This window comes from Gymnoscopelus braueri, assembly GCF_963280865.1.
Source record: "Gymnoscopelus braueri genome assembly, contig: SCAFFOLD_144, whole genome shotgun sequence".
In the NCBI taxonomy this organism is placed as follows: domain Eukaryota; kingdom Metazoa; phylum Chordata; class Actinopteri; order Myctophiformes; family Myctophidae; genus Gymnoscopelus; species Gymnoscopelus braueri.
Genome location: NW_027660736.1, coordinates 5,001 through 27,809, shown reverse-complemented (window position 1 = coordinate 27,809; position 22,809 = coordinate 5,001). Strand labels below are relative to the sequence as shown.

The window sequence follows — 22,809 nt, the reverse complement described above, 5'->3', positions numbered from 1 at the left end:
TGGAGGAAAAATGACCAGCAAACGTATGTTGAATTTGTAAGAGATATGTTGGTCCAGTTTAACAGATGGTGTGTTGCGTCAGAGGTTAAAACATTCAAAGAGCTTTGTGATCTGCTAACTCTGGAACAATTAAAAACCTGTGTACCCGCTAATATTGCTACATACATAACCGAGAGAAAAGTTAAGACACCCCAAGAAGCAGCCATCTTGGCTGATGAATACGGTTTAATACACAAAAGTGTAGTTGGTGGTGTCTATACGCATCAGACCGGTGGTCCAGTGTTTATAGGAAAACGCTTTGGGGGGCTGGGGGATTCAAGGTTTTCTGAGTTTGAAGATGGTTCAGGGAAACGGGATGAGTCTAATGTTTGTAATTTTTGCCATAAAAGCGGACACTGGAAAAAGGATTGTTTTGCTCTTAAAGCTAGAGAGAAGCTGTTAAGTGGTGCACCAATCAAACCGGCCGCTTTGGCTGCATCTGCCATTCCCTCACCTCAGCTAAATGTTAAGATGGAAAGTGTTTCGGACATCAGGTGTTCCACTGGGTGTGACTCTGTATTCAGCATTCATTTCGGAGGGTTATGTAGCACTACCTGGTATGAAGGCAGTAAGAGTTAACATCTTGAGAGATACAGGTGCATTACATACTTTTATTCGTCAAGACGTAATGCCATTTTACTCAGGTTCAGAGACAGGAGATTTCATGTTGATGCGAGGTATGGGTATGCAGATCATTCCCGTACCGCTCCATAGAATGACCATAGTCTGCGGGTTGGTTAGTGGGGAGGTGGTGGTTGGTGTGCGTCCTGAATTACCAGTGGAAGGGGTTGACATAATCCTGGGTAATGATTTGGCAGGGGATAAAGTGTGGCCTAAAGGAAAAGCTAGGCTGTGTCATGTGAGTCTGTTGAAACCATACGGTTCTCAAATGTCGGCGTCCCAAAGCTCCAGTGACGTCCCTTACGTTGAGCCTTCATTGTGCACGGGCACGGTGGGCGGTTCTTCGGCGGGGGAGGTTAATGGAGGGGGAGATTGGCCGGCAGATGAGAATGGGATTCCAGTGCGGGTAAACAACGCTGAGGCATTAAAAGCTTTACCCAAAGTACTTGGACCGCTGGCTGAGAAAAAAAGGAAGGAGTGGGTTTCGATGGTTAATGGCTATCCGTTGCTATTTGCAAATACACCATCACAGACACAGCTGATAGAGCACGATATTGGAGAGGCAAAACGAGCCCAACTGGATAAGGAGGTTAGGTACATGCTGGATAACAATTTGGCAGAACCCTCAAATGGCAGTTGGGCCTCTGTGTCTCGTTTGGTTAAAAAGCCTGATTCCATTTTTCGACCTTGCACCGACTTAAGGAAAGTCAACAGTGTTACAAAACCTGACTTGTTCCCTTTACCACGCATGGAAGATTGCCTTAGACCAAGTAGGTTCTGCAGTTGTGGTACCTCTTACTGTTATTCTGAAGTCTAAGGTTTATTTGGTCAGCTAAGGCTGTGTTTTTGTAAAACTGCCAAGTACAGTTATTTGATATTGGTGCCTGTATCCATCTATTTACGCTGCCCATCATCACTCTTAAAACTGTTCCTACAGGTGACTGAGGGGGTGAGTGGGTGGTTGGATGGATGGGTCAGGTATTAGTATGATTAATGAGAACTGTAAAGTTGAATTAAATGTTACGGAGTACCTGGTTGGTCTCCTATCTTATGGGGGGGGGTTTGACGACCCATCCTATTGTGTGTAGTGTTGCTGTGAGTTCTAATGGTTTTCTGTTTCTGTGTAGGAGGAGGGGACCAGCCTGCAGGAGTGTGCCTAGACGACGAGGCACACCTGACTCCAATCACCTGCTGGAGTATTTAAGCAGGCTGGTCAGGGCCATTCTGTCTCTCTCCCCTACACAGGAAACATTGTTTGCGTTTGGTTCCTTTTGAGTTTAGTTTTACCTTGTTTCTGCACCTTGCACATACACTACATTTTCACACATCCATACATGCACTACACTACTGATACCACTGACTATACACACCCCATTCTACTTAAGTATAACTTTTTGGTTCTTCCAGTTATAAATAAATACATTTAAAGCTAACCCTCTGTGTGTCGTCTCCCACTTTTGTCATGATGTGATTCAGTTCATGACACTGGGAATAGAATATACAACCAGAGAGCAGATGAAACATTCAACAAGCACCCTGAAAACATATCAGTTTCTCTAAAAGGATCCAAATATGAAGTATGGGGAGTTCTGCTCCTGTCCATTTGAGCTCCTGTCCATTTGACTATCATTTCTTCTTACATGTTAACATTATAGTGTAGAAGTAAAACATTACCATTAGGTAAGGAAATGCATGTTTATTTCTATAGCACATTTCAACAACAAGGCAATTCAAAGTGCTTTACACAAAGCATTAAGACCATTTTGATGTTTTCTATTGACAGAACGTGCACATACATGACCATATCGTTGCTGTTGGGCCTCTTATCTCCACATTCTAACTGGTTGTGTTTTTTTTCGTAAATTAACGCCCTACTTGATCATACTACAGCGTCACACAAAAGTAGCAGATCTACAAGCTCGAAATGCATTTCGAGCTTGTAGATCTGCTACTTTTGCTATTTTTGAATTTGAATCCTGGAAAGTAACAGTTTTGGACATATGAGGTTTCCACCAGACAGAGACGATATATTTGTATATCTGTCATAAGGATCAAACACAAAAACCCTTGAGAGCTTATTTCCATTGTGGTCCTTTGAGTAATGTGTGTATAAACTGAGCACCATGTGTTGGGGGATTAAGACATACAGATAATAATCTGATAAAAATCTAAAATAACTGTTTAAATCACTATGAAATGACACTCTCTCTTCCTTGATTTGATCTAACTGGTGCTGGCGCTCTAGGAGAGGGACATGAATGGTGACCTCTAGTTCAAAGTAATCAGGATACAGACAACACTTAATAGCAGCCTAGAAGAAAGGGCTAAAAACAGGCAACATTATGATGGATGTGAAAAGCGCTGTGTGCTCATGATGCTGTCATTGTTTTCCTCTGGAAAACCCCCAACCTAGCGTTGATGATACTACTGAACGTTACCTACTTGATTATGTGCATTGGCGTGCACGTGTCTGTCACCCACACTTTTAAAACTGTAAACTTGTTGGGGCCATCACAGGTGTAAGGGACAGGGACAGCATATATGTGTGGTGAATTGGGAATTGGCATGATGACTAAATTGGGAGAAAAACGAGAATAAATAAATGCATAAATTCATTAATAAATTATTACATTATTAAATAAATAAATAATGAAAGTTGAGTGAGATCACCTGCCTGCTATGAGATATGTTGGGTTCAGTGCTAAGTTCATGTTGATTGTCACAGCTTTCACATAATTTGGTTTGTAATTTGGAAGAAAGAAAGTGAAGACATATCCAAACCCTCAACGAGGTGCAGACAACCCTCTGGAACGTCAACGGCTAATTCATGCTCTGTAGCACGACAGCGTCGCGCGCCAAAAATACTAATTACTACTAGCTTACAACGCGTCGTAGATAGGCTATAATGCGTTGTAACCTTGTAGGTTAGCTATTTACAGAATAAAACGCCATTGTGTGAAGAAGTATGACAAGCATTTCACTTTTAGCATCATTTGTTGCCTGCTATACAGTAACAGTATAAAAAGTACAGTCTCTCTCTCTCTCTCTCTCACGCACGCACGCACGCACGCACGCACGCACGCACGCACGCACGCACGCACGCACGCACGCACGCACACACACACACACACACACACACACACACACACACACACACACACACACACACACACACACACACACACACACACACACACACACACACACACACAAGCAGCAGTTGTCTACAAGCACTGACACAACGAGAGACAGAAGGAAGTGCAGCTGGAAGGTGAGGCTACATGAGTGGGGTAGATGTTTCATCAACGACCTTCAGACCTTGAGGTTTGTCCACAGAGACTCCATTCATAGACCTGGACAGAAGATAGAGAGATATGGGGGTTGAGGGGAGAGATAAAAAAGGAGAGAGAGATTGTATCGAAATGTATAAGAATTCAATCATTTCCCCCCAAAACACTGAGGTAAGTTGACAAGGATTCAAACAGGAATCATTCTGTACCTGTCCTTGGTGTCAGCTGGATTTGCACGTCTGCAGAATCTGCTGCCAAACTCCAGAATGCTTCGTCTCTTATGAACCAGGACACTGATGATGATGATGATGATGAGGGCGACGATAAACCAAACCCACCGTGGAAACTCTCCCCCTGAGAGATAGAATGACAGATGAAGAGGAGGGAAGAGAGAAGTGAAAGATGAAGATCAGAGGTTCAGTCATCCATCCACCTTACAGCTACATGATCAGTTTTATAGATCAGTGATTTTTACCACTCAATGATACGATACACAAGTACACACACACACACACACACACACACACACACACACACACACACACACACACACACACACACACACACACACACACACACACACACACACACACGCCACATTTGTATACTTTAATGAACAAACATTACAAATCTCTTACTTCAAACTTCTCCTTTTTACTCAGCAGCATAAGAAAAAAGGTCAGAAGTCAAATTTCAGCAGTCAATAAAGACAGAAATGTCTTTAGCTTTGATTTAAAATAACTATAGTAGTGTTAGTAATAGTAGTGGTAATATTAGCATTACTAGTAATAGTAGTAGTAGTATAGACAGTATATAAGCTAGTACTCTAGAATAAAGACATTGTACAATCATTTGTCACCCACCTGTTTCTTCAACATGTCGGTCTGTCTGTACCTCTGGGCCTGAAAAATACAAGAAATCATTTGTGTACAAGAAGCTGGACACAACACATGTTTATGTTGTTTTACACAATTTATAAAGGTTGTGGTTTTTTGTCCAAACATTTGTGGAACATCTGATATGATCCATGAATGGACAGAGATGTCACCGCGTGGATTGGACATTCTACGTCTTATTACTGTGTCTCAGTCTTGTCTCATAATTCAGTGGTTCTCAAAGTGGGGTCCAGGGTTCCTTGATCGGGTTCCAATTGGGCCCTTACAGGTCTGCAACTCTGAGAGTGTACAAATGGAACCAAATGAACCTCTTATGGGTCCATTTGGTTCCATTTCTACACTCTCAGAGTTATGGGGGTCCTTGAAATTACAAATACATTTGAGAACCACTGTCATAATCCTGTCCCAACACTGTTAACACAAACAGTGCAGCTCAATACTTATACTCCATATAAAACAAGCAATTAAATTAGCACCAACTATTAATTTAACAGTACAAATTAATAATTCAAGGACAGATGGACTTTTCTGACCCCTAGGGGGCTTCAAACTACATTTCTGTCCGGACAAAAACAAGTAGTACAACCATTACTGTTGTGACGAAAAGAGAGCTGAGCCAGAAGGCAAAGCTCTCGATATACCGAGCGATCTTCCTACTCTCACCTATGGTCATGAAGTGTGGGTCATGACCGAAAGAATAAGATTGCGGATACAAGCGGCTGAAATGAGTTTTGCTATAAAAGTACTGCTGGTGATACTGCTGATATACTGCTTATATTACTGGTACTCACCAGATAAACCGGGTTCAAGGAAGGTTGGACATCTGTAGTCTTTAATGACACCAGGAATAAAGGTCAGTACTTCATTAACCAGCATAATCTATATTATATACTGTATCTGTCTGTACTAAATAGTACAACCATACTGTTACTATTACTACCACTACTAATGCTAAAGATGGTACTGCTATTGTTGCTAATAATGAGACTATCTGTACCCTACTATTACTACTAGACCAGTGATTCTCACCTGTTTTCATTTCGACGACACCAGACCAGATAACATTTTTATCTCCGGGCCCCAATCTAAACTGTAAAATCCTCTGTTAATTCAACGGTGACAGACCCGTGAGGGTTCATTTGGTTCCTAACTATCAATCATTTAGCTGGGGACAGATTTTCAACACAAAATATTCGTTAAAGTTTTCAAAAGCAAATACTTGATCTATGTGAGCCACATATCACTCAGATATCACCTAGATAGATAATAAAACACTTATTCTCTGCTAACTGTATCACAGTGTCACAGTGGAATGTCATTTCTGTCCATTTCCTTTGCTGTCACTCAACCTTTAGACTCACCAGCTTTAATGTTGTCAATGATGTGTTCACCCACTGCCTCCATCACCAGCTTCACCTTCTCCGGGATGTCCTTACAGATCACATGGACAGTCTGGTTCAGAATACATGGTAGGCAGCCAGATGAGGAAGGAGGACTGGTGTTGGAACACACCATGACGTCAGATGGCTCTCCTGTCCACAGGGAGCCTGTATCCACCAGGTCATTGTAGATGTGGGTCACATTCACAGAGTGTGGGTCGGTGGTATTGAAGCAACGGTTCATCTGTGTAAGAGAAAGGTGAAGATTATTATATTTTTGAATGATTTTGAATGCTTTCTATAAAGAAAACATCACATGGATGCGCCTGGGACGTATCATCAGTGTTGTAGCCTGGAGTCATCGGGTGTTTCGGGTCTCGCAACAACATACACCCTCGTGCTTTGCTTGAATGACCCTCCTAAAGGCCTCACCGTGGATTTGTTGGGCCTGTGTCTTACTCGCGGAAGAAACAGGCTGGGGCGCCAACCCCCTTTTGAAGTATACCACAGAACTTATAGCACTAGGCTGACAACAATCTCAGTATGAGATTGCTCTATATAGTGTCTGTATTGTCCACGCTTTCTTGTACCAGCTCAGTGGTCTTGTGGTTAGACATTAGAGAGGGGTTCGATAATTGTTCAACAAGCAACGAACCATGATTTAACTGAGAGTGTAAAATGTTCCATTAATTTGCACACTGTCAGGATAACACTCAGGGTTGTACAGTGTGCAGTTCTTTCATCTGCTCCTGTACTGTCAGTGAACATAATACATGGCATTGCACAACTTCCTGCAACCACGCTGGCTGTGGTACAAACAAAGAGCCTCTCCACCGACACCACCAATCTGCAGCAACGTCTTGTGACTGATGATGAGTCACCATTCAAGCAGGTCTCTCTGGGGGTTTTCTGGGTACTTGCCCCCCCAAACAAAAAGAGGGCCATATAATACAACTTTTTATTTATATTTAACTTGATGATAATAATGGTTTTGGAATTGCTTGTGGTTATGACAAGGCATGGGGCTGTGGGGGTGTTTAAAAGATTAAATAATTTGATTAGCTATACTTTGATACTGTGAAAAGGTGACAGTTTTCCCTACTGCTAGGGATTAAGTGCAGCTAGTAAAAGCTTTGTAAAAATGTGTTTTAAAAAGAGATTTAAGTACATAGAAGGCTATTCTCCATCTATGGATGGAGAATAGCTCTCTCTCTCTCTCTCTCTCTCTCTCTCTCTCTCTCTCTCTCTCTCTCTCTCTCTCTCTCTCTCTCTCTCTCTCTCTCTCTCTCTCTCTCCTTTCTCTCTCTCCTCCCTCCTCCCTCTTTCTCTCTTTCTATCTATCTATCTGTCTGCCTGCCTGCCTGCCTGCCTGCCTGCCTGCCTGCCTTCCTGCCTGCCTGCCTGCCTGTCTGTCTGTCTGCCTGTCTGTCAAGTGTCAACAGCTATTTATGAATGAATAACAGATGTACAGTACTTCCTCTTAACTCGCAACATTCACAACATGTCATCATGCATTTGTTGACATCCATTCTGACTCTCATTCTGACTGTACATAGGCCTACTGTAATTCATTACTGCGCAAAGGGTGTTTTACTTTTTTCCGCACATCGTATCCAAAAAGTAAGGTCCTCCCCCCTGCTCTCAGATGTTTGACATTTTAGCGGTCAAGAAAATGTAAGCGACGGGTTGAAACAAGCGTTTGAATCACTTATTTAGTCAGTCTGTGGCCAGTCAACCCCCGTCCGCCTGCGCACTGCAGTACTGCTCCCGTTAAGGTTGCATTGGGAAAACACGGCACGGGCTTAGTAAAAAAGTGATTTAAACGCTTGTTTGAACCCGTCACTTAAATTTTCTTTACCGCTAAAATGTCAAACATTTGAGAGCAGGGGGGAAGAACTTAACTTTTTGGATACGATGTGCGGAAAAGGGGTAAGAATCCAAAATATTGGCCACAGTTCGTGGGTGTCGCACTCTGGGTACAGCCACACATGATGGGATACCGTCCGTCTACGGACGGTAGACGGGCGGAAGTCCCATACACACCCATGTTATCGCGACCGTTCTTCCGGTTTTAAACTTAACATGGGTGTGTATGGGACTTCCGCCCGTCTACCGTCCGTAGACGGACGGTATCCCATCATGTGTGGCTGTACCCTCTGCCGGCTCACTACGAAGCGGGACCTCATCTCTACGCTATCGTGGAGGCTGAGGTTCCAAACGGGAATAATAATATTACGCGCGACCGGTGCGAGAAATGAGAATAGAGGCATAGCGAACACGGCGCACGCACGCATACACACTTCTGCGGTCAGTGGTGTAAAGTAAGTTTTTTTTTTCTTTACCGGAGTATTTCCAAATTTCAGTACTTTCTACTCCAGTGACTCCACTACATCTCAGAGGCAAATATTATACATTTACTCCACCACAATTATTTGTAGGCACTGTACATTGTAGGCTCCTACAGGATGCAGCACAACATGATGGCCACATTATAGCGATCTTGCTTTATATATCATTCATAATCTGACTCAACTCTCAGCGTCCATTACCGGAGCACAATGAACAAAACACACACTAATGTATGAAAGTGAATAGTTGGTACGCACCGTGACTTCCTCCTCCTTGATCCTCATGTCCTCATGATCGACCGAATGAACTCTGAAGACACAGCGACAGCAGAGGTCTCTCTCTCTCTCTCTCTCTCTCTCTCTCTCTCTCTCTCTCTCTCTTCTGGGTCTCTCTCTTCTTGCTCTCCCTTTCTGTCTCTCTCTCCCTCTGTCTGTCTCTGTCTCTCTGTCTGTCTGTCTGTCTGTCTGTCTGTCTGTCTGTCTGTCTGTCTGTCTGTCTGTTATGTATGAATGAATCAAAGATGTGCTGTACTTCCTCTTCACTTGCAGCATTTCACAACATGTCATCATGCACTTGTTGACTTAAGGCGCTGACATCCATTCTGACTTCCATTCTTCCCCACTTCACCCCAACACCCATCATCCCATCTCCCAAAAGTCTTACAAAAAATGTCTACAATGAATTCAATTTAATTCAACAAGCCGATAACCACAAACATGTAGAAATAGGATGCAAAGCACATCAGCTGCTTGTTCGTGTAACAGACATCTTCACTCACCAAACTCCTGTACATCCTGTACAGATCTTATGGCCTCTAGACACAGAAGCACGTGTTTAACCACTTAACCACATGAACCTCGAGCGTCCTTGTTCTGGGGCCAACAGTCACCAAAAATATGTTGAAGTGGTTCAATCCTTTGTACTTTATTGTACGGGGTCCACCAGAGGTCTGTACATTTGGCCCTCCTCCTTTTAACGTGACACGTTACAAGCTTGTAGATCTGTTAAGTTCACCTATTTTGGCCGAATGCTTGTCTATTATGACATGAATGAACAGAATAGTGAAGCTATTCATGTGGTTGACAAAACAAACACAGACTTGTCTGTGGTGACACCAGACCTCATGCATTGTTGTTCTCTCTTGAAGGAAATAATGTTGATTGAAATTTGGCCGCGGACCCTCAACTGAAAACGTTTTGTGCCAGGGACCCCCAGAAGAGAAGATTTATGTGAAAAAATTAAGGCAAACGTTTTTGAGAAAAAAAGGGGGAAAAAAGAAAACGCGCTGTGAGCTTGTAGATATAAAGTGGTTAAAATGATTGTAATGCTACATTAACTACTTTTGCTGGGCCCCAGGGAATTCAGAAGAACCTGAGCTGTAATAATTATTCACAGCCAGAAACGGTTCAGAGAATCTTTCTCAAGCTGTGGCTCGGGACTGAAAAATAGGTCACAATGTCAGTGTGTACGGAACCAAGTCCATGAGAGGAAACGCCCAGATTCTTTCATAATATTGTGACACCAGTGAGAGGCTGAGCACGAGTTTTCCACAGGCTTCTTATCTTATCTCATGTTACTACACAAACAATCACAGGATAATACTATACTTCGTTTTTTTCCATTGCAGGCATTGTAAATAGCTGCAGAGGAAACTATTTGGATGAGTGCCGTTCAGATTTGAACCATATAAAAAAAAATCCCTACTCACTCTGTCTGTGAGTGTGGCTCCTTATGAATGAATAATTATATTTTATAATGATCAGTAGCTGTTTTTAGAAGGAATTTGATGAAGTAATATCAACAAACATGGCATGAATTAGACCCATAAAAAAAACAAAAAACTTTTCTGAAAAACTTCAATTCTTTATTCAAAACATGTAAAAAGAATTCATGTTGCTACATGCATTTAAAATGACACAGATACTTTCCCGGATTGAAAGATATGGCAACGTATAGGCTTTCCAGGTCTAGATCAAAGCACTTTACACTGGCTGCGGGTACATGTCAGTTTCATTCGGAATGAATACACTTCTATTCGGAATGAATGAATGGATGAATTCATTCAGAATAGAAATGCTCATGTAAACACCTCAATTGGAATAGAATATTCCATTCCAGTCTGACCCGAGGAGGGGTGGTATAGACCGTTTGAATCGGGATATACCAATCGGAATTGACCATGTAAACACTTTATTCCAAACACTCCTCTCTGTTTGGAATACATGCATTACTTTGCGCATGTCCGTGCTTAGTAGTGCTGTCAGAATTGTTCAAAAATGACCTATCAAATCTCTAATTCGGCCACGGTCGCTCCTGCGGGATAAAATGAATGATTCTATTCTATAGCGTCATTTAATAAGCCTGTAATGGTTAAGCCCAGACTTGTCCAGGAGAACGGACGCTCCGAGGATTGCTGGCCTAGGCTACACTTATATGGATCTTTTTCTAAACGGGTATTTTAGGCCTCAGTTTTTAAAAAGAATCCCTGGCCACATGACAAAGATTTTTTTTTTAAATCCCTGTCCAGCTGCAAGTTTCAATTTTAAATCAGATTTTACATTTATTTTATATATGAGGGGCCAAATACGTATACATTTTTAATCACATGTTAAGGCCCAATACTGCAATAGCTGCATTGTTTTAATAGCATACGTGAACAAAAATAAATGAAAACAACATTATTAGGGCGCAGCTGCAGCGAAAACAGATGAGTTTTACTTAATCAATTCATTACATGGGCAGCCGGAACGGTCGTCCCAAAACACCACGCCCCACGCACCTTTTGAGCGGGCCATCCACGGCCGCTCGCTGGATTTTGACCCGGGGCGATTGTGTTTTAGGGCGACAGACCCCGCATTCACCCGTGTGCGCACTGCGCGCTACTCGGCGCAGTAAGAGGGTTTTCAAAGCTTTTTCATAATAATACAAGAAAAAACGTGACACTCGGTATAATGAGTAGCTTACTTTCTACTTAAGTATATTTTGATGCCAATACTTTAGTACTTTTGCCATAAATGAGCGTGCCTTGTTTCATAGACTCTCTCTCTCCATTTATTATTATAATGACCATGAGCGGTCCGGTGTTTATGTATTATTATTTATTATTATAATGACCATGTGCGAATGCGCGATGACGTCATCGTACCTACATGAGAAATGTGACAAATAGTATAGGCTAGCCTACGTGTCTGGTACCAATACAAAAAAAAAAACTGGTCTGAACTTGTAGATCTGCTACTTTTGCATTAAAACGGCGATAACAAAGGAACACAGGCTTGTACCGCATACAACACTGCCTGGCCAGGAGTCGGTGCGTTGCTTACCGGCCTGTCTACGACCGACAGACCTCCGCCGCGGAGGCACAAGGGGGCTATTGCCTCCTCCCATGCCCACCAGGGGAAGCTCTGCTCCGGGTAGTGGCCCCTGGTCCATGCCCGGGCGTAGGAGGGAACCAATTTGCGCATGTCAAAAGTTATATTCCGAATGAATGCTTTGGTCATGTAAACGAGGAATACTTTTATTCAGGTCCCATGTAAACAGGTGAGTGGATCAGATTCCTCTATTCGGAATGAGTTCATTCGGAATGAATTCATTCTGAATGAATACATGATGGTCCATGTACCCGCAGCCACTGTGAATTATATTCACACATTCATCCATTCACACACAGAGGGCAGTTAGAGGATCCGTGTCTTGCTCAGTGTCTTATATTACTTGCTTCAACACTAACCCAGGGGGAGCTGGGGTCGGGGATCAAACACGGAACCTTCTGTGTCCCAAGCGGCCGCTCTACCACTTGAGTCACTGCCGGCCCACACACTGACACACACACGTTTCCTTTCGCAAGTCCTTTGAATTACACACACAAACATAACCTCACATAACCTCACAGTGATATCCTCAGTCATTCAGTCTTTCTTCAAAGCCACAGGAAACTCTCTCCACCAACCACTTTCTACCAGAGTACACGCTTCCCATCTTCCTTACTCCCTCCCTCCCTCCTTCCCCTCTTCCTGCTTGAGGTAAAGGTATCCCTCTCTACCTCTAAATGAATGTCCTGGAACACAACAACTTGCACTGGCTTCTAGAGGAAGCTGCCATTAACTGGAGTGTCATTTTGACATACTTTGTTTGGGTCGCTGTCAAGACCAGCACGTAAAGCCATGACAAAGTGGGACACGCACCATTTTAAGAAGCAAACAAAGGACGTGAGTGGAGATAGTGTGAATGTTAAGTGCATTTAACCAAAAAAAAGGCGGAAATCTAAACAAATAACTAAAGCTCCAACATAACCAAACCAGAGCAGGGACAGATGAAAGAGAGAGAGAGAGAGAGAGAGAGAGAGAGAGAGAGAGAGAGAGAGAGAGAGAGAGAGAGAGAGAGAGAGAGAGAGAGAGAGAAAATGAGTGCGTGTGTGTACGTACGCGAGCATTCCCAAAAAGGCCAAAGTGACATGCCTGAACGACTGGAGACCTGTTGCTCTCACCCCGATCGTCAGCAAGTGTTTCGAGAAACTGGTGAGGGAATACATCAGCTCCACGCTACCTGCCTCGCTGGATCCGTGGCAGTATGCATACCGCAAAAACAGATCCACCGACGACGCTATTGCCATGGCTCTCCACACCGTCCTCTCGCACATGGACAACAAGCTGCTGAAGGACAAATATGTACGTATGCTGTTCGTGGACTACAGCTCAGCATTCAACACCATTGTCCCAGCAATACTTGACAAAAAGCTCAGACACCTAGGGCTACACCCAAGCATGTGCGACTGGATACAGGACATCAGGTGGTGAGAATGGGCAGCATCACATCCGACCCCCTGACCCTCAACACCGGAGCACCCCAGGGATGCGTGCTGAGCCCTCTCCTCTACTCCCTGTACACGTATGACTGCATAGCCACACATGTCTCCAACACCATCATAAAGTACGCGAACGACACGACAGTGATAGGCCGAATCGTCAACAACGACGAGTCTGACTACAGAGAGGAGATCAAATCACTGGCACACTGGTGCCGCGAGAACAACCTCTCTCTTAACGTCGACAAGACCAAAGAACTGATCGTGGACTTCAGGAGGCCGCGGAGAGACCATGCGCCCATCCTCATCGACGGTGCTGCAGTGGAAAGGGTCAGCGAGTTCAAGTTCCTCGGAGTACACATCGAGGAGGACCTCAAATGGGAGACGCACTCCACACACGTGAGGAAAAAGGCTCAGCAGCGACTGTACTGGCTCCGCCGCCTGAAGAAGCTCGGAGTAGGACGTCGCATCCTCAGGCTGTACTACAACAGTTCTGTTGAAGGCATCCTAACAGGCTGTGTCACGGCCTGGTACGGGAACTGCACTGCCCGAGAAAAGGTCAGCCTACAACGAGTAGTGCGATCGGCAGAGCGGATAATGGGAATCGAGCTCCCAGCGCTCCAGGAACTGTACAAAAAGCGGTGCGTGGTCAAAGCCAAGCGCATCATCAAGGACAAGCACCACCCAAGTCACAGACTGTTCAACCCCCTACAACGACCGCGACCGGGCAAGGGGCTCTACCGCAGTATCAAGAGTTCCACCACCAGGTTTTGGTGTAGTTTCAATCCAGCTGCTGTCAGAATGCTGAATGGGGCATAAGCCTGGATGAGTTCAGCAGCCTGACAGCAGGCGGCGCAGACTTTTCTGGCTCTTCCTGAACACACCTGTGGATTATACCAGGGACAATGACTTGGACTTTAGCCCCCCCTCGGACACACCTGTGGACTACACCAGGTACAAATGACTTTTTGTTGCACTCCCTCATGGAGCTACTTGCGGATTATACTAGGGTCAGTCCACTCTAGGTGGACACGCACTGACCTTTTGCACCTTAATCCCTTGTATAACGCACTGACTTTTTTTGGGTCTTTTTTTTTTTATTGTGCTCCTTTTCCTCTAAGCACCTTAACGTCCATTGTCTATCATGCACAGTATAAGTATAACATGCACAGTATACAATACATTGCTGCTATGCTCAGGCACCTTAGTTTAGTTTTAGTTTTTTTATTATCTCAGGTAATTTGTAAATATGTAGATAACTTGTCTGGCCTTCTGTTGCTCTCTTGTTTTGATCTCCTTCCCACCTGCCCCCCACCCTCTTCTTCTCCCCCCCCTCTTCTTTCTATGGAAACTAACGTTGCGATGGGAACGATGTACAAAAAAGAATTTCACCCACTTTTTTACCTTGTAAACCTGTGATGTGACAATAAAACTGATTCTGATTCTGATGTATGGTGTGTGTGTGTGTGTGTGTGTGTGTGTGTGTGTGTGTGTGTGTGTGTGTGTGTGTGTGTGTGTGTGTGTGTGTGTGTGTGTGTGTGTGTGTGCACTACTGATGTGGCTCATTTGCACATTTCAACCTCATTGTATATGTTATCATTAGTTCAATACATCTGTTTATTCTCTGATTACATGTGGTCTCCCTTGTGTGTCTTTACACTTCTCAAAGGACCAGTGCCAGACCCAACTGCATGTGTCATTCTCTCTGAAGATAACTATCATCTGCTCTATGCAAAATATGTGACTAAACAATGACACACTTGTCTTTAGATGTGAGGTGTCAGGTTTCAAACTCTTTTCAAAGTATTCTATCTACTAATTACTGTTCAGTAGATGTGATTGTGAGTGTCATATTTAGCCATAGTACTATACAATATTTTTAAGTCTTCTATCTAGTGTATGACCCAATAACATATTATTCTGACTGCCTAGAGAGATATGTTCCAAACCGGGCCCTCAGGTCTTCAAGTGCTGACCTGCTCGAGGTGCCTACAATGACATATAAAAAATACGGTGAAGCAGCATTCTGCTTTTACGGACCGACAGTGTGGAATAAACTCCCATTACACTTAAGACAGGCAGCCTCTGTCGATAGCTTTAAAGCACAGCTCAAGACCTATTACTTCACTCTTGCTTTTAGCTGATTCTTTGGTTGATTTTTAATTCCTCACTGTATTCCCTATTTTAATGTTGTTTTATGCCTTTGCTTTTGTTTTGTGTGAGTGGAAGAGAGAGTCATGGTAGTTAAAAGACAAGAGTCTGATAACTCCATCCGGAGGATTTAGTGAATTATCCTCTGGGGCACGTCGACACGTGGTGGACCCTCCAGGGCAGATCCTTTTGTCTATGTTTAGTCTATATATCTTGTATAACCCCGATATCATTCTCAGGGGTGTACGGTGTGTGGTTTGGATGTGATAAGTTAGCAGATCCCCTGGGCTAGTCCACACGTGGTAAACATGGTGAAAATATATTACTAAGGTGTAATATTGACAATTGTGTGAAGATATATTACTAAGGTACTAAGGTACACGTGGTAAACATGGTGAAAATATATTACTAAGGTGTAATATTGACAATTGTGTGAAGATATATTACTAAGGTACACAAGGTACACATGTAATATTGGCAATTGTGTGAAGTGTGGATATTTCTTTAGCTGTGTTGTAGAGGACAGTGGCCACTACATTTAAGTTATATCCATTTGTGTTGTAGTTGTGTAGTGGCGAGGGCCACTGCATTTTACTGCATTTTACTGCTTTTATTTTATTTTATTTTATTTTTGTTTGCTTTATTGTTAAATTGGTTCTAACTGTAATTGTATTCTTGCTCTGTAAAGCACTTTGAGCTGCATTTCATGTCATGAAAGGTGCTATACAAATAAAGTTTATTATTATTATTATTATTATTATTAAGATAACATCTCACACCCATTCATCATTCATCAAAACACTGACGGTGCGATTAGACATGCACTGAGTGGCACGCTTAATGCTTGCCACTTGTTAGCATGTCACACTTGAGATAGAAGTGGACTACTGTATGAACACAGTATTGATAACAATGTTTTAAACTAACTAGTTGTATGAGTGAAATTAATCAAGATTGAGGAACAACATGGCATGATAGCCTCTCTTGACTAAAATGATCGTTTAGACAAGCTGTTAAAGACTCACACCAAGTCTCTCTTTCTCCTCCCAGGCTGTCAACACTCCTGCCAGGGGTGCTGTCAGCAGTCGCCCCGGGCAGGAGGGCTGACAATGAGGAGCAGTGTATGACTGTGTAAGCTCACTATGACTGACAGTCCTTTAGAGAGGAGGAGGCCTATGTCTATGTGTGCTGATCACTTTGGCCCACTGACATTGTCATGGAAATACCTGGTACTTTCCTGTTTTTTTCTACGTCTAGGAGATATAAAGACATAAAACATCAACGTGAACAACATGAAAGAGTTTGTCAAGACTAGGGCAGTTTACTGTCGATGTCTGGTGAGAAACGCGCACATGCACGCACGCACGCACGCACGCACGCACGCACGCACGCACGCACGCACGCCTTAAGCAGTCTGTCTGTTAACACTGAACACTTCTATATAATCTCTCGTTGGGAATTGGGAAACAAAACATTTTCCACTGCAATTCTGAAAATGCCATTAAAAGGGTCTGGCGTGTTACCTTTCCACACGTATGTGTACGAGAATGTAAAGAAGTGTTTTAGATAATTGTAAGTACCAATCCCTGTTCATTGATGTGTTTGATTCTGCGTGAGACCAAGGACCACAATTAATAATCAATAAGGTTTTATTTGTCTCTCACTCACACAGGTAGAAGCAGCAAAATGTTGGAAGGAGGGTAGTATAATATACACAATAAACTGGGGTTTTAAAGAAAAACAAAGGTTAAAAAAACGTACAGTCAAGACCCACTCTTTAAGCCCCCTTTAAAAGGAACTTTAGCAGCAAATAACGTTGAGAGGCAGCAGTAAGGAATGTGCAATAAGGAGTGAGTCTTTTGTGTTTATCCTTGACTAACTTTCTTCTTCCTGAGTTTTCTTTTAAGGAAACGTCAAATAAATCTAATCAAATCAACTTTTCTAAAATAGAGGTAGAGTGTTTAAACTTTAGGCTAAAGCTGTTGAAGGTTGAAGGTTGATCGATCATAAACCCACATCTCACACTTGTGAGATAATCCTGATTTCATGCTGGTTTTGAAGTGGGTGTCACATGAACCCATGAATGAAGCTTATCATGGTTAACTGGCCGAGATACTCACTACGGGTGACTTATTGTGGTTTACTGAATGAGATAAGATGTGAGGTTTATGGTCTAAATGCTCTCTATCAGATAAAACTACTCACTTCTACAAAGCTGTGGTGTTCCTGTGTTAACTGGAAGCTAACAGTTGTTCCTATTGTACATGGTACACATTAATAAACAAATTTGAGTGCAATAATCTATGAATAATGTAGAATTCATAGCACCTCATCATGTATTTTCTTATTGACTATAGTCTTGCCTCTATAAAAACGGTTTAAAATGTTGTTTTCTTGCTGTGAGACAGAACGTTCCTTAACCCTCGTAGGGTCCTCGGGTCCTTTTGACCCGGTTTAACATTTTCAACATGAATTAAAAGTATGTAAACATTTTTTGTTCTCTATGAAACTTCTTCTATTTGCCTTATTTACTGTACTAAACATGTGATATGAAAATGAAAATTTTCATTTTCATGAAAATGAAAATTTTCACACAGGGCCTTCGGGTCAAAGTGACCCGAAGGCCCTGGGTGTGACTAAAACACGAAGACCCTACGAGGGTTAATGTAAAAAAAAGCAAAACAAACTTTTAACTTAGAAACTAAATAAAAATAGAATTTAGCGTAGGACAGTAGCACATTTAGAAACCAAGATAAGCAAAACAATATATGTAAACCCAGCCAAACTAAAATGTACACTTTTACTTTGATTTAAACATAAATACAGTAAATAAGGTATAATGTAAGAAGCTGGAAAAAAAGTCAAAACTTTTAAAAACAACGTGAAATTCAACCACACATATCATCCAATGACACACTTACAGTACAAAGAGGTGTTTCTATGGTCATGTGGTCATGTGACATAACCACTTAAACCCTGAGCCTATATGGTTGACCGGAGTCCCTCAGGGCTCTATACTAGTGACATCGCTCTCGTTAAAAATCAAGCTCACAATGTCTGCGAAGGTTTTCTCCAGAATACGGATGCTGGGGTTTAAGTGGCCATTTCCCCAGATCATTAGGCGAGTGTCACTTAAGGGACATGGGTGACATTATATTTGGTCCATAAACGGGAGAAGTACAAATAACGGGTGGTACTTCAGTTGTATAGATCAGTGGTTCTCAAACATTTTCATGTCAATATTAGGGGTGGGACGATATGGGTATCTCACAATACGATATCTGTGGCGATATTAGGCCCTCGATAACAATAATATCACGATATTCGATATATTGCGATATCAGGATATATTGCATGAAATTTCACCAACGATATATCACGATAGTCATTGTATTCAATTCATGAACACATAAAATAGCTCCAAACAGTTCAAAATCATCATCACACAAATACGGAGTCGGAAAACAAAACGTATTAAAAAAAAAACTGCGATTTATATCGATATTTTTCGGCAGTATATCGATTTTTTATCGCGGGAGGAAGTATCGCGATATATAGCGATATCGATATATCGTCCCACCCCTAGTCAATATGTATTTGGCCACGGAACCCCTTATCTGAAATTATTTTGAGCCCATACAAGATTTGTGATGTTAAAATGTTTCAAAAATATTCAATTTCTTTCTCATGTTAGGGTTAGGGTCGTGACCTTATGCATCGTGCGATGCATTGTGAGCTTGAAGATCGGCTATTTTCAAATAGCCAATGAATATAGGTTTAGAAGTGGTCAAAGTGATTTGGATGTTATATTCACAGATTCTGCTAGGGACCCCCTGGAACCCCCTCAAGGACCACTGGGGGTCTCCGGACCCTACTTTGAGAACCACTGGTATGAAGGAGGTAACCGGAAGGCTCACCCCAAAACACGGCGACCGCACGCTGGGGCGGTTCTTGTATTCTTGTATTTGTTTTTCTGAGGATAAGGTTAGAAATACGTTTAGGGTTAGGCATAGTTTAGCCTCGATCTCCAGGCTTTTATTGTTTAGTTTTGCTAAAAAATAAAAGCCTGGCCCAGCCCGTCGGTGTACTCGGTATGAGGAAGTGTTTCACTTCCCAACCAACCAGAGTGCAGTGGGCGTCGCTCGTAATGTTGCGTTAACGGGGCGGGGGTTGACGGACAGATCGGTGAACCAATGGGATCAGGCGCAGTCTCTCGCCGGCTCTATACACCCGCCCCTCTATACACGAAATCAGGAGCGTTGGGGCAGTCTAGGCATAGTTTTACTGGGGTTACGTTTAAGAATAGGGTTAGGTTTTGGCACCGTTTTACTGAGGTTAAGTTTAGGAATAGGGTTACGGTTCACTGAGGTTACGTTTAGGTATACCAGGTAGGGACCGTTTCAAGGTTTCCGGATTTTTGCCTGGGGCGACTGTGTTTTGGGGCGAGCGTTTTGGTATTCATAGAGGAGGCCTTAAATCAAAATGGTCCTACTCGATGTGAGATAGTTTAAAAACACTGAATTAAAAACAACTTATTGTAATGAAATGCTTGTCTTCACAGCGCTGTAGGAGCCCTGGTCTTCAGTGGCATCATGGGTTTCACTGACAGTGAAACTCTGCTGGCCTTTCCGTTTGGACAGCCAGAGACGGTAGACAAGACACGAGAGGACGATGGCTCCAACAGGAACAGCAAACATCAGTAGAACCTTCCATGATTCTGGACACCAGGCACCGAGGCAGGTCAGAGGTGGACCTGTGCAAATAGAAGAGAGTACATTAAGCCATTAAAACCAGGAAAGCATCTGTGTCATTTTAGATTAAAACAAAAAAAAAGTTTTGCCAAACAACGTTTCGCCCATGCAGGGCTTCATCAAGGAGAACTTGATGAAGCCCTGCATGGGCGAAACGTTGTTTGGTTAAAATAATAAATACAAAAAAGATGGGAGAGCAGCCGTGTGCGGACATTCCCTTTTTTCTTCACTTAATTCTTTTTGGGTCCAGCACCGTGTTTACAGATACTGTGGGGATGTGCATATCCTACCCCTTTGTTCATTTTAGATTTCAGCCATATTTTATACCTTGGCTATTCAAAAATAGCAGATACAAGCTCAGGGATGAGCTTGTAGATGTGCTATTTTTGAGAAATCGTGAAAAACAAATCTAATCTTTGAATCAAACATTTTAACTGAAATCTTCTGGGGGTCCCTTGAACAAACTATTTTGAGATGATGGGGGTCCGCGGCCAAATACATATCATTTTGGGGGCCTTTGACATGAAAAAGTTTGAGCACCACTGATAGCAACATACGTTTTTCAGAAAACTGTTTATATAGGATTTAGAAGACATGTTTTAGAATCAGCCTCAGGTATTAGCATCAGGCATTAAGTAGCTCACTTTGTGAGCTACTTAATACATAGGGTACAGTGGGAATAAGTCCGCACACTTGCATTTGTACATATGATATTTGTGTGTGAGACTGTAGTCAGTGTTAGTGGACGTGACTCACACCTCTAGTAAAACAGGAAGGAAGTTTGAGGTCATAATATGGTTGATGGAATGCACCCAAAATCTAAGAGTCATGTCACTCACCTTTGGTGGGTCTTGCTGAACAGTTAGCTATAAAAACAAGACATTGATAAAGGGTTATTGTTGAGGGACATTGATAAAGTTATTGTTGAGTGACAACAAAAAAAAAACAATGACAATATTTGATATTTGAATAACTGGTTCTGAGAGTTACTAGAAAGTGCAAAATCAATCATGTGAAACCACAATGCATCAAACTGAAAGAGGGAAATGAAAGCTTTATTTATGAATGAACGTCACTGGAAGTATATCACCTCACCTCTCACCTTTGCACTCTGTCTTATATGAGATCTGGAACTAGAAGAGAGAGATATTTTCATAATTAGTATACAAGTACATACAGTATCGTGTGTGTGTGAGTGTGTGTGTGTGTGTGTGTGTGTGTGTGTGTGTGTGTGTGTGTGTGTGTGTGTGTGTGTGTGTGTGTGTGTGTGTGTGTGTGTGTGTGTGTGTGTGTGTGTGTGCGTGCACACGCACGCATTCCTCAAATCATGTATTATCTTTTAACTTTTGTCTGATCACCATTACTTTGCCATGTTTTGACAATACAGTGTATATTTTGTCATGCCAATGAGACACTGCAGTGGGAAATGGATGCAGACAGATTTGACAGCTGATAAGCTTTTGTTTAACGCTGGAACGTGTCCAGACATGTCTAACAGTAGCAGACCGAGCGCACTGAGAAGTTCAACACCACAGCAATTTGTTTATGTAACCAAAATCATACTGCACAACTGGATCAGTGGTTATGAAGCTCACATCTACATTAAGAACTGAAACTGCACTAAATGAATTGGCTAACATTAATGTTTCTCACTAAACCAGTGTTTAGAGTTTGACAATTATCTTCTGTGTTAAGGTCTTAACATCACAACAGAGCAGAGAGACAATGTATTCCTTTGGCTGACACACAACAGTTGGCAACTCTACAGTAGTATCAATGTTGGCCTCTCTGTACAGTCATAATTGTTATTGAAAGGGTCCTCATAACCAAAGAGTATCATCATACATTCCAAGAAGTCACTACTACGACTACTGTCTGGATTGTAAATATTGTTGTATCTTCTGGTTCAGTCTACTGTCAGAACATGTTTTCTTAAATACGGACTCTGTCAGTAGTTAAGTGTTTAAAGGGCAAGACCACTTTGGTAGAGGTTTGGGTTGTGTAGTTACCTTGCCATGATGTAACTCCAAAGGTGGGCAAGAAATAAAAAAATATTGCTCCATTGATTAGAAATTGATAATTCAAAATATGCTCCTCATTGACCTACATTGTACGGTAAAACAGTCAAAGTCACTCTTTTAGCACATAAACAAACACAAACAAAGTTGATTCAGACAATATAGAACATCACCAAACCCTGTTTTTTTTTTTTAATAAAAATGTCAACTTGCTGTTGATTTTGTCATTTTTAATAAGTAGAAAACCTGGATCCTGGATCCGGATCCAGATCTTCATGTGAGACATGTCAGATTAGAACTCACAAGGATCATGTTGTCTCCACCAGGGACACACTGCATGTATTTTTATACAGTTGTATATGATGATTATTTCATCATCTTAAAATAATGTTGGCACAGTAAGTGACAGAGTGAAGACTGGGTGACTGATGCATTGTGGGAAGAAGAAAGGACATAATGGAGCTTGTCAGCCATGTTTATGTACTTCAATTATTTGAAGTCATGTTTTCTT

The 22,809-nt window shown here is 42.3% G+C and overlaps 2 protein-coding genes across 3 annotated transcripts in view; both read right to left on the bottom strand.

Annotated features, from left to right (window-relative positions):
- Positions 1-2,594: 2,594 nt before the first annotated feature.
- LOC308081250 (uncharacterized protein) lies at positions 2,595-8,411 on the bottom strand (the record flags this gene model as incomplete). Its single annotated transcript, XM_080457638.1, has 6 exons — positions 2,595-4,013; positions 4,160-4,304; positions 4,814-4,852; positions 5,638-5,669; positions 6,208-6,469; positions 8,379-8,411. The coding sequence occupies 6 exons, from the start codon at positions 8,409-8,411 to the stop codon at positions 4,006-4,008; spliced, it is 519 nt and encodes a 172-aa protein (XP_080313764.1). The 3' UTR covers positions 2,595-4,005.
- An 8,749-nt stretch (positions 8,412-17,160) lies between these two features.
- The window catches only part of LOC308081246 (uncharacterized protein), a 9,533-nt gene continuing 3,884 nt past the window's right edge, over positions 17,161-22,809 (bottom strand). Inside the window, exons 4-7 of one of the 2 annotated variants that reach the window (XR_013932818.1) lie at positions 21,383-21,413; positions 21,120-21,146; positions 19,815-20,282; positions 17,161-19,548 (exon numbers count right to left, since the gene is read on the bottom strand). Coding sequence is in view for 1 of the 2 variants with exons in the window: in XM_080457628.1 (XP_080313754.1) it covers positions 20,062-20,282; positions 21,120-21,146; positions 21,383-21,413 (279 nt within the window). In the remaining variant the exon portion in view is untranslated. Of the gene's footprint in view, positions 20,283-21,119; positions 21,147-21,382; positions 21,414-22,809 lie in introns of both variants that reach the window. The other variant, XM_080457628.1, reaches the window with a different exon arrangement.